This window comes from Bidens hawaiensis, unplaced genomic scaffold (genome assembly GCF_021521415.1).
Source record: "Bidens hawaiensis isolate Kalapana, Puna unplaced genomic scaffold, B.hawaiensis_p1.1 tig00007840_1, whole genome shotgun sequence".
Taxonomy (NCBI): Eukaryota; Viridiplantae; Streptophyta; class Magnoliopsida; order Asterales; family Asteraceae; genus Bidens; species Bidens hawaiensis.
Window position 1 is genome coordinate 117,590 of NW_027491543.1, and position 12,742 is coordinate 130,331.

Consider the following 12,742-nt stretch of genomic DNA (forward strand, 5'->3'; position numbering starts at 1 on the left):
TATTTACCATTGATGAATGCTAAAAGGTTTCTGGCATCCTTCGTCATCTTCACAGGAACGGCCTCCGTTAGTCCATACCTACACAAACTCAAAAGTATCGATATGCTCATAAGTGTCAACCAAGATCACATGTAATTGAAATGCATGAAAAGTCCCAAAGCTTTTCTCAATCTTGAGCTTGGCTCGTGAGTGGTTTTTTAACTCAAGCTTGGCTCGGCTCGTTTATTTTTAACTTATACACGTTTATAATTATGTTTTTGTGTATATTAGATTATAACTTTTACATACAACATAACATATATTGTTTAGTTATTTATATCATAGTTTTCTATGTAATAATAATTCATATAAGAAAAATACATGTAAAATAAACTTATATATAAATGTAGGCTTATTTAGGCTTGCAAAACAACTCGGTTCGATAAGTGAAGCTTGGGCCCGCGCTCATTGATTAAACAAGCTTATTTTTAGGCTCGAGCCCATTTAAGCTCGACTCGATTCTTGATTCGAGCTTTTAGCGAGCCAATCTTGAGTAGCTCATAAGCGCCTTGGCTCGTTTACACTCCTAGGTCCTAGACTCCTAGTAGTGCTCGGTTGACATAGACATAGAACACTTTTTGTCCAGAATATTTAAACTTTTTTCATAAATAATTAGTGTGTCAAATATGATTAAAAAAACCATATTATTAGAAAGCTAATTTAACTTTTTGAACAAATGGCGAGTTCAACCAACTTGACCTGTTTTCTTTTAAGCTAAAATTCTAAATCTAATAACGAGATGCCATAAATAAAACCACACTACCTTTTGTCGGCAAGGGTGCGAGAGAGACTTAAACTCTTGAATACATAACTTAACTTCAGTTAAAGCGGTTAGGGGTGTTAGGCGGTCTGACTGGAGGCGGGGAGCGAGTGGCACTCCTACTAAACTGCTCATGTAGGTTATTCTGATGGTTAGCATAAACATCTCCTACTTTCCTCTTGCTCTTAAACCTTCACCTAACAACAACGTGAGAACCGAAAAAGAAAATAAAATAATGAATTAAACGATTGTTGCACGTAGAGTCGAAGATACCTGTCTTTTCGTTTCTCTAGGTATCTTTGGACGGATGCTTTTCTGCTTGCTGAACCTTCAGCTTATAAAATTAATTACAAAACAAGAGAAAAATGTTAAAAAGAGAACGGGCTCAAAACAAACCATGCAAAGTAAAATCCTTGATTTTCAACAACTTAGAGGTGTTAGGTTGACCCAAAACACTTTTTAGGGTTATTTCAATAACGATATAAGTTCAATAATAAAATGATTAGAATTTAAGCACGTTAAATACGCTTTGTATGATTTTGAGACATTTTCTTTACTTTACCTTTTTGAGTAGTCAGAGATTGAAAAAAAACAAAAAAAAAAAAAAACAAATCATAAGCAGGTCAGAAATGCCACCTTCACTAAAAAGGTATTAATCAAGTTTCTATTTAGCCACAAGATCATCTACCATCATAACAAAAATACCTACCTAATGACTACCCATTTATCAAGGATGCCTATTTTAATGAAAAAATACAATTAAAAAATCGAAAATTCTCCTAATATTGCTTGTTTATAAGTAAAGCCTAAATTTTAATATATATAAACAATGAATTATATAGTTTAGAAACTCTGCATTATGTATATATATGGGCGTGTGTGTGCACGCGTAACGCATACATAAACTGATAAACAAGCCATTAACTAGCTCGAGCTCAACATTCCATCTCGCTTTATAAACGAGCCATGCCCAAGCCCACCCTAGCTTGTCTCAGCTCGGCTTGGCTCGCTAACGGCCCTATTTGCACAGAAACATAAGGATTAAGGAAATGGCTAGAACTTTTTCTTGTTTATTTCTATATATAAAACACAGACACGAAAGCCTGCTGATTAAGATAAAGAAATTTAACCCATCTATTTAAAATGGATCAAATTGCGTTATACTATATTGATAACTAGTCAAACAACTAACATCAAAGAATTTTGCTAAAAAGGAAATGGGTCATTTGAGTCTAATCAAGTAAAGCAAAATCAATGTGGCAAGGATAGACTATAGAGTCATGGAGATTCACAAAATATCACAATTTAGTAATGATTCTAGTGCATAAACAGCAAAAGGGAAATTTGATAAAAGATTTGTGATTTTGCATAGTTACCAGAGTTATCTTCACGTGATATATGGCTTTCTTCCCTGTGCAGCCTATGGCTATCCGTCATTCTCACTGTTGAGAATACATAAAAAGATCAGAAATAATGCATGAAACCATGCACTACACCCATAAACACTTCTATCTAATTGCCTAATAACATTTCAACTCTGACCACTTTTTAATTAAGAACTAAACAAAGTAATGGGGCTAAGATCAACCAACAATTCAAACTGTAAGTACATTTAACACCCACAAGCATAATTGTCTCTGACTTGATCATATTTTTTCAAGTATTTAAAAAATAATAATTATAAGTTCTTAAATTCTTTGAGCTATTGCACATTGTTGGTTATAAATTGACAAACCTGTCTGCAGGACTGGCGTGGGTACATGAGGAAAATCTCGTCCCACATTGATGCTAGAAGATTGCAACATCCTTCCATCAAATGGATCTTCTTGAGAATACTGGAGCGGGCTTGCAGCAAGCTGGAATAACGCATGTGCCTGAAATTGGTCATTTAGTGAGCTCACTGTTTAAAAAAAACTAACAGCTAAAAAGTTCGTAAAAGATATATCATATACCTTATCAGCTGGAATATCATCATAGACATTCACCTTGCCACTATAAAATATTGTCATCTGTCCTTTTGTCGCTTCTATCCCATCCACAATCCTGGAAGATTCAAGTAAAAAGTTGGCAGTCTAGAATCCACATAATAATGAAATCTTAATCTGATAATCATTTGCCCCTTGAAATTAAGTAATAATCAACATATATCAAATATATCTAGCATTTGAGTGATGAAAAATATATGTTGCAATTCATAACTATTAAGATTATTTACATTTATGTAATATTTACAATCTCATATCATGTATCAATGTTATTCTTCCTATGAGTATCATGCATGTGATACACAATGTTTGTATGTTTTTATAGTGTTAGTTTATTCATAAACTGTGAATGACAATTGGGTATACACAGTACACCTTAAACATACATATGATTATATGAAATCTGATCCATGGTGAACTCAGACGAGAATGTACTTACACCGCACGTATAATATGAATTACATTTTCTAACACCCATTTTCAGATAATTATTTGATGCAAATCTGAAAAAAATAAGTAAAGAACCGTAACTCCTGCAAGTCTCAACCATATAGTAAGTTTAATGGTCTAGTGAGTGAGTTGCCAGCCACCAAAGCGTTCAGGGCGAAAATAACTAGAGGAGTAAGATACAAGTATAAACTTCATGTAAACTTATTTCTCAATTTTGTATTTCTTTGTAGATTGCATTAATTGTAAGGAACCTGAAATCATTAGCCTTCACAAGACTAACATATCAAAACAGAGCTGAAACATGAAAAGAAATTTTGATTTTCTAGATCAGTTGGGATTTAAGAACTCAAGTCTCAAACTTGCTTTGTTTGGTTTGTAAGCAGTACACATATGCACACACATAGATATATTAATATGTTACGGACTGAAACCATTGCAAGGTATGGGACTTGTCCCACATCGGTTGTATGGGCAACTGATGTGGGTTTATAAGCCAAATGGGTTCCCTCACCTATCAGACTAGTCTTTTGGGTTGAGTTCTTCTGTTTGGCTTGTAACATTGGTATCAGAGCCAACCTCGGAGTGGTGGCCTGGAGGAAGCCAGCCGTGACCAATGTGGCCGTGACCAACGAGGGCTCGGAGTGGTGGCCTGGAGTGAGCCAGCCGTGACCAACGTGGCCATGACCAACAGGGACGTTGGCCCTTAAGGAGGGTGCATTGTTATGGACTGAATCCATTGCAAGGTATGGGACTTGTCCCACATCGGTTATATAGGCAACTGATGTGGGGTTTATAAGCCAAATGGGTTCCCTCACCTATCAGACTAGTCTTTCGGGTTGAGTTCTTCTGTTTGGCTTGTAACGTGACCAACGTGGCCGTGACCAACGAGGACGTTGGCCCTTAAGGAGGGTGCATTGTTACGGACTGAAACCATTGCAAGGTATGGGACTTGTCCCACATCGGTTGTATGGGCAACTGATGTGGGGTTTATAAGCCAAATGGGTTCCCTCACCTATCAGACTAGTCTTTTGGGATGAGTTCTTCTGTTTGGCTTGTAACATTGGTATCAGAGCCAACCTTGGAGTGGTGGCCTGGAGGAAGCCAGCCGTGACCAACGAGGACTCGGAATGGTGGCTTGGAGTGAGCCAGCCGTGACCAACGAGGACGTTGGCCCTTAAGGAGGGTGCATTGTTACGGACTGAAACCATTGCAAAGTATGGGACTTGTCCCACATCGGTTGTATGGGCAACTGATGTGGGGTTTATAAGCCAAATGGGTTCCCTCACCTGTCAGACTACTCTTTTGAGTTGAGTTTTTCTGTTTGGCTTGTAACATAATATGGTTTGTAAAACTTATAGTACAGGCTAAGATACAATTTTGTTCGAGCATGCTCTGTTTACCTCAAAATTCAACATTAAGTAAAAATTACTGAAGCAAGCAAAGTTTGAGCAACTGTTTATTTAGGATCCGAGAAGGTGGAAGCTGCCTAACATAGACAACTAGACATAACTTCCAAAAATGCAACATCTGAGGACTCACATACAGTGACAAGACTTGCATTATTTATAGTGTTACATATTCTACTTTTATCATTTTTTGATTGCTAGTTAGTCTAATGAATGCTAATTAATGATAGAAATTAGAAACGGGAACTTCTAAATTCAATTGGATTCATATTTCTATTATAGTCTTTTCAATAATGCATGAATGTGATGTTAATCTACTTTCCTATGATATCATATCACCGCCTTAAGTTTAGCTTCCTATTCGTGATGAATATTTGTATGTTTATCACAAATAAGAAAGTAAAGTAAAGGCAGGGTATAGTATATCCTAGGCAAGAAGTTTAATACCACGTTCTCGTACTATTGAAAAGACATGATACAAATATAAATCCAGTTAAACTTAACTGATCCCTTCTAACTTTTATCATTAATTAGCGTTTATAATACTAACCAACAATCAAGAAACGACTAAGAAAAAAATGCATAACACTACAAACAATACAAGTCTCATCATTGTATGTATAATCCACAACCTCAATTATCTAATAGGTTGACCCACATTCATCATGCACCATCAACCACAGCACAATAGAAACTATACAATATAGCATTTCATTCGAAAGCAATAACATCCGAAATTACATCCGAAAGCAATAACATGATTTAAGAAGTTAACCACAGGTCCACAACACATACATAATAATTACATCCGAAATCAACCACAACACATATATAATAATTACATCCGAAAGCAATAACATGGTTTAAGAAGTTACCTTGTAGGAGCAGAATCATTATCCCCCAAAACATCCGACTTCTCCACATCATTATGGTGACCGGGAACTGATTCCTCCGCAGAAAGAGAGATTTCCGTATCGGCACTTGTTCCTTTCTGGACCTACATTCCATAATTTTCCATAATTTGTATTATTTTTCAAAGTTAGCAGGTAACACAGTAGTAACCTAACCTAATCAAGGATCAACTAGTAATACAATATAATATAATAATGTATTAATATAATACACAAAAGCATAAAGCATAAGCGTGTTGTTGTAACTTTGTTAACCATATAATATAATTAATATTATCACTAACTATTTCCTAATAAATAATTAAAGATAATAATAATAATAATAACTCACACGAGTGGCTAGGGTTTGTTGTTGGCGAATGTACACTTTCCGGCCACCGTCATCGGACTCGGGGGGCGGTTCAAGCAACGCCTTAAGCATAATCACCTGCTGGATCGCCTGCGATTTGTTCCACGACGGCCGCCGCATACCTAACAAATTATTCAGTTACAATCCACAACAAAATTCAGTTACAGTTACAATCCACAACAACACTGCTAACAGATTAAGTTACAAATTAGTTACAATAACAACCTTTTTGTTTAAGAAAGCGGCGGCAGTCTTCGCGCGTGAGCTGCGAAATGTCGTCTTCGGTGAGCTGGTGGAGTGGTTTGTCGAGTGCTGACGTGGCGGTGGTGGAGGAGAACGGTGGATCGTCGGTTGACATGGTGGATGGAGGAATTGAAGGCCAAAATAGAAGGTTTAATTGTATTGATTTTGACCTAATTTCATGATTATTATTATTATTATTATTATTATTATTGAAGGGATTTGGGGGAAATTGGAAGAGAGTGAGTGAGTGAGTGAGTGAGTGAGTTTTGTCGTGTGAGTTTGGGACAATAAGGTTTTATTGGTTGACCAGTAGGAAGCCTGCAAGTTGTCACCCCGTACTGCCACGTATTCACTCTATGTATATTTCTATTGTTGGTTTTATACTTGGAAATTATATACGTATGGAGTGTGACAGCTGACGGTTATAAGTTATAACTATATCCGTGTAAAATCTATGTATATTGTTCATTAAGTTTTACTCTTCCGTAGTAACTTACTACTAAAAATTAAGCTACCACTATTGAGCACGGTTATTGCTAACCGTTAATAGTTTAACATTATTGATCAACTTGCGACTTAGGGGGGACGGGGCACCGCGTGATAAGCCATCCATCACGCGTGATGGCTCTTAGTACACCGCCGCCGTTCCTTCTGTCAAGCGTGAGGAGGAGTGTTACGTGATGGCCATCACGCAAGTGATGGGGTGAAAATCTAGAAGGGAGCCGTTGGAAATCAAGTGATGGGGTGGAAATCCATCACACCATTTGGGGTTGGTGATAGGTGGTGTGTGATGAGCTTTGCACCACCCCCTCCCCCCTTAGTAGTGACTGTGGATTTTTGTCTCGACGTGGCAACGTTAAACTTACTATTAAGGGAACTAAAACATATATAATTACAGGGCCGGCCCAACTATTTTGATGGCCTAAAGAAAACTGGAAAGTTTTAGGCCCTTATCGAGAGTTAGAGAGATGAAATTAGGGATGAGCTCGATACCGTCACCGGTGTCTAAAATTCGATAAATACCAATAGTGGTAACCCAATCATGATTTAAAAAAAAACTTGGTATCGTTATCGAAATGAGTTCGGTACCGGTAGCATTTTCTTATTAGCCTAGATGAAATTATAAAACTTATATTTTTATTTTTAAAAACTATCGATTGGCTTTCGTGTTTCGTATATGAAAATACAAAATAGAATTTGATTTATGTATCATACAAATCTAAGGGATCTGTCGTACCTACAAACTTCATACATTTTAAATTTATCGAGCCGTATACATAATATAAAGTTTGGATCTATATATAATAAATAAAGGTTCAAGGTATATATATCCCGGGGGAAAATTAGAAACTAAATAGTTAGAAATAATCAAGTGAAGATGAGGAATATTTATCATGAGGGCATCGAACTTGCGTCAATAACATATAGTATAAAAAGGAGGTGGGCCTTAACCACCAGGCCAACATCAAAGATTGGATTAGCTATCAGCTGTATCTAATTAATAATCGATTATTTTTATATGTAAAATATGTAAAAGTTAAAACGGAGGCCTTAATTTTTTGGAGGCCCAAAGTCCTAACTTTACCTAGTTCTACTATAGGGCCGACTCTATATAATTAAGGTAATAAAATCTTTTAAGATGATAGGAGTATTAAAAAGTTAGAAGAGTTTATTATGTAAATATCTTAAAAGAGTATGAGCATGTGAAACTTTAAAGTAAAACACAAAAGTTTTTGTAAGGGCCGGCTCTAATTAATACACGCCTCGATTTTGAATAGTATTCAAATCGAGACATCGATAAAATAAGTACATCACAACTCACGTAGTAAGTACATAGTATCTTTAAAAATTATATTTTAAAAAATATAAACGAACAACACAAAAGATGTTTATGAACGTGGCATGTGTCATCATTTTATAAGCAGTTCATGAATGAAATTAGAAAAAATATATATATATATATATATATATATATATATATATATATATATATATATATATAGGACCTATAGAGCTTTTGTTGTATACATTTGACTAAAGATGATGAAACAAAAATTTGAGTTTCATAAAGTCTTAAACTAATTCAATATCAGTTAATACATTAATTTAGTTTATTGTACCAGTTGCTGTAAACCAAATGCAAGTAATACAGTATAATATTAAAGGGCCATGGGAAAAAGTCATACAATTGGAGAGAGAATAATCAATTGTGTTTTAATATCATCTCCATTAAGAGTCGTGGGTCCAGATCATAATTAGTTTTAATTTATATGAGACTAGCCAGTTGCCCGCGCGATGCAGCGGTGTATGTACAAACGCAACCAGTGTTATTACGTTTGTAACCTCGCAATGGTACGTTCGTAACCCGACGGTGGAATGCATTTAACGTTGCATCGGGCGTGTAACCAGTGCCAATAAGCGCGCCACATAATGCCTATACGTGAGCAACCCGATATGTATAAGCAATGTCATCCATGTAACTGATGCTTGAACGCGCATAACAGGTGGCGACAAACAAGAAGTAAGATGAAATGTACAATAGTTTCAAATAAACTACTTTTAACCCAATCTTTTTTACGTACCTGTTTCGATCCGAAAACGTTTTAACCCAAAGCTCGTTTTGACATGAACTCTTTCGCTAAACCCATCCCGACATGAACTAAATTAACCCCTTTTGTATTAACCCGTTCAACACCATTAGTCGAACATGTCCGACCCATTGCCGGTAATAACGGGTAATCATGTAATATGTTAGTTTTTTTAAAAATTAATTAACTATAACAATACCATACTCAAATTAAAGATAATAAAATGCTCGTTTTTATGGTGTAATTTTTTAGAAAAAATATTAACGTGTGAAAAAGTTGCGGCCGTTTAAATGTCGTGGGGGTAGTTGGTTAATAATTAGGGGAAAAATATGTAACTATTTAATATATTAACAAAATTTGATTGAAGTTGAAGGATCATTATTGTATATTATTTTTGGATATGCAAAGACTATTTTATCCCTAAATTTTTAAAATTGTATGCAGTGTTAGTTGTACAATTTGAAACAAGAGTGGTACCTCTTAAAATTTAAGAGGTCTCTTATTCCTATATTATATATAGTATAGATATAGATTTAGATATAGATATAGATATAATATGTGGTTCATAGTTTTGTAGCAGGCTAGAAAATTCAATGTCTCAATGGTTGATGCGATACAATATTTGAGTTGTAGTGTAGAATTTAAGTAGATATTTACTTATTTAGAATAGATTTAGTAGAAACATTATGTAATTTCATTTTCAAAGTTGTTTTTACTTAAAGTTTATGTTTATTTATTTTTATATTCTTTCAATATAAATTTTGGAAAATAGAAATTACCGGACGTTTTAGAACTTATTACAATAATTTTAGTTGAAAAAGTTAGTCATTGAGTTTGGAGAACTAAAGGAAGCTCCGACATTAGGAGAAAGCCGATCTATGCGTGTTCTTCACTACGCTTTGGAACATTTGAGATGACTCCCGGTTGTGGTTATCTTCCCGTTCTAATTTCTCTTTTTCCAATGTATTTATGTGTAACTCTAGTTCTGTTCTTTGTAAAGTTTGTTGACTTGTTGTTTTATAAAATTTACAGTTTCACTTTTTTTGTTCAAAGTTAACCAAACAAAAAAGTTAATTGATATGGGATTCCATTATATTGGCCAATGGTCCATGAATGGTACAACACATCATTGGTTTTATTTCATATAATCCAAGTATTCTAGTGCGACACTTGGCAATATTTAAGGTTCTTGGACCATGTTAAAATGGCAATACATGTCATCTAGGTTTCATCACATGGTACCCTCATTCATTCGATTCTAAATCTAAGATATCTACTAACAAGCTTTGTGATAAAACTTAGTCGTGTCACTTCTATTCTTGTTTTAGACCAATTAGTCAATAAATGACAATTCACCATCCATGTCAAGGCATGTATTAAAAGATTCACACCACAAGTTTACCATAAAGAATGCTAAGGTTGTTGTGACTTCACATACATGTCATTTTTGTGATAACCAGAACGACACATGTGGAAGAGAAGGATGGGCGTTGTACCCGTGATGAATATAGATGTTTTATGCATGACGTTTTTGAATGTGTTAACAAAAGTTGATAGTTATGTCTAGTAGCATGTCTAATAGTGAAATTCTCCTCTCATTGACATCCAATGCGCTCAAAAGGCATTCGTGGTTATCTAGGTAAAACATTTTCTGTAAGCCAAATATCTCTCATGTCTGTAATCGATGTGAATTGTACCTAACGTGTTACAGTCATGATGTCATATTATTATTCACAACATGTGGGGTGTGGGGTCTTAAGTCTAAAAAAAATATAAAATCAAGACACATCACATATGTATGCCAACTTGCTAGGTATCACAACATGTTGGGGTTTATTACTCCTCACCTAGCAAAAGATTTGCAAAAGCCACTCATGTATATATTTGGATAGACAACATAACACACCTTCTAAGACACATAAATTTTTTTATCATCTTATGTCTTGTTTAAAGATTTTTATTCTTTCTCTAATTAAACCACTTAAGTAATTAGATACTTAGTGTTTTATGCTTTTTCTAGAACTTCTAACATCTTCCTTTGACTTCAAATATGTTAATTTGATTTCCAAATTTAATAAGTAAAATCATAATTCATAAGTTGATGCAAATATTAATGGACTATGTACACAGTACACAATAAGTTACTTTATTGCTATGCTATAGGATATCAAAGGAGCAAACAAAAAAGTGTCTTGATTTGTTATTCATTAGACAAATCGTAATAGGATTTTTATTTTTTTAAAGACGCACAAAATAATTTACAGATACTTTGCTTATTATTTCAAATTATATATGAATAATTTACATTTATATGAGGCGATTGGGAAGGCCGAAGGCTTGGGAACATAAAGGAAATTATCATATTCCTGGCAAGTATATATGTTCATACGACACTTTAGTCTGCTCCTCAATAGTGATGTTCAAAAAGCTTGTGGTTTGTGGCTCGCTCGAAAATAGCTCGGAAAAAGCTCGACTCGAAAAAGCTCGATTCTAAATGAGCTCGACTCGACTCGGCTCGATTTCTAAACAAGCCGAGCTTGAGCCAGAGTCAGCTCGGCTCGTGGCTCGGTCTTAGCTCGGCTCGTTTAGATTAAACCATAAATTTTAATATCTATATATAATAATATCATACCAAGAAATAAACAAATAAAAATTATACATAGATTATGTTAATGAATACCTAAACCTTATAAAAGAATAACGAAAATAAAATAAATAAATTTATAAATTCTCTAGTTTGTAAATGTTATATAAAAATGTAACGAGTGACAAAACAGGTCAAGATAACCTGACCCAACCCGACCCGACCCGACCCATATGAGAAATAGTGAGTTTGGGGGATTAACACCTTCACCTCGTCCTGTCGATTATTGTCTGAAATCAAATCAATTAGCAGATAAACAAACATTTGTTTGGAACTCCGATAGGTAAATAAATGAATCAATCTTCATCGTTTTTTCTTCGCTGTTTGATGAAAACACATTATTTATTTATTTGTATAATACAATCTGATTGGTGCTTAATTCATCAATATATGAAGGCTGCTTATTTTACTGATTGATTGAATATGCATTCTAACTGTTTGATGAAATGTCTCAATGAAATATTGTTGTGCAGTGACCAAATTTTATTTTATTTTATTATATAGGAGACTGCTGCAATTTTACTTGAAGTTGAATTATTATTTCAATTACTTTACTTAACTCATCCCAAATATTAATAATAATAATAATAATAACTTCACTTTAATAATTAATTAGTAGAATGTTGGAACTCGGTCAGTATCGGTTCATTTGTGGCGAGTGGATTCGTCCCTTATTTTGTTACTACCTTCATGTTAAAATAAAAATATGTTGTTAAGCATTCCTAAAGTTGCTTAGCTAGTTAGTTTATGTAAACAATTCCCTAGTGCTAACGCTTTCTCTGTATAATCTAGTTAGTTACATTATTTGATTGATTTGCATCAACAAACTTAATAAAGAAAGATTGTGTGTAATGGGACTTATGCGTGTTCTGATTCACTCTTTCAATAATTTGACTTGGGTAAAGACTGTGTGTAACGGGATAATATAAGAGTCTTAATTATTATGAAGAAAAAGACTATGTTATGCCATGCTAATGCTTTCAGAGTTTCACCCTACGCATATATTGTAAATTTGTAATGCATCATACATAAACTCATGACCACACATCTAGTTGCTGCTCTTAACATAATGCATAGCTTATCGAGCTGTAATACTACTTTTCAGTTATTTGACTTGGGCAATTATTAGCATGATATTTTCATAATCTGAGACCTGTAAAACTAACTGGGTTCGTGAAATTTTTTTAATTAGTTGAGCCCTGTCAAAAAACTGGGTTATTGAGATTTGGCTCAAGAATGGTTGGTTAGATTTGGAGCAAGTTCACAGAACAGAATAAGATAAAAAACTTTATTACAACTGCAAAACTATTTTAATATACTAGTAAGCCCTTAGTTGATTACAAGCCCATATCAGTTATCAATCGCAG

The 12,742-nt window shown here is 34.5% G+C and overlaps 1 protein-coding gene across 2 annotated transcripts; it reads right to left on the reverse strand.

The window, feature by feature from the left end:
• Positions 1–243: 243 nt before the first annotated feature.
• On the reverse strand, positions 244–6,333 carry LOC143636247 (protein TIFY 4B-like). 2 transcript variants are annotated; one of them, XM_077103892.1, is made up of 8 exons: positions 6,126–6,333; positions 5,883–6,022; positions 5,516–5,637; positions 2,752–2,842; positions 2,535–2,673; positions 2,176–2,241; positions 1,073–1,133; positions 244–990 (listed from the first exon to the last, which is right to left on the reverse strand). In XM_077103892.1, the coding sequence occupies exons 1-8, from the start codon at positions 6,256–6,258 to the stop codon at positions 858–860; spliced, it is 885 nt and encodes a 294-aa protein (XP_076960007.1). In that variant the 5' UTR covers positions 6,259–6,333; the 3' UTR covers positions 244–857. The 2 variants fall into 2 exon arrangements, with proteins under 2 accessions (XP_076960007.1, XP_076960008.1); XM_077103893.1 differs by having other exon boundaries at positions 869–996.
• Between the last annotated feature and the right edge of the window lie 6,409 nt (positions 6,334–12,742).

Bases quoted from the DNA above. Each gene is read 5' to 3' on its own strand.
- LOC143636247 (XM_077103892.1), bottom strand. From the start codon at position 6,258: ATGTCAACCGACGATCCACCGTTCTCCTCCACCACCGCCACGTCAGCA. The intron at 2,843-5,515 runs GTAACTTCTTAA...TGAATCTTCCAG, and splicing joins AATGATTCTGCTCCTACAAG to GATTGTGGATGGGATAGAAG. The intron at 2,242-2,534 runs GTTTGTCAATTT...TATTCTCAACAG, and splicing joins CACGCCAGTCCTGCAGACAG to TGAGAATGACGGATAGCCAT.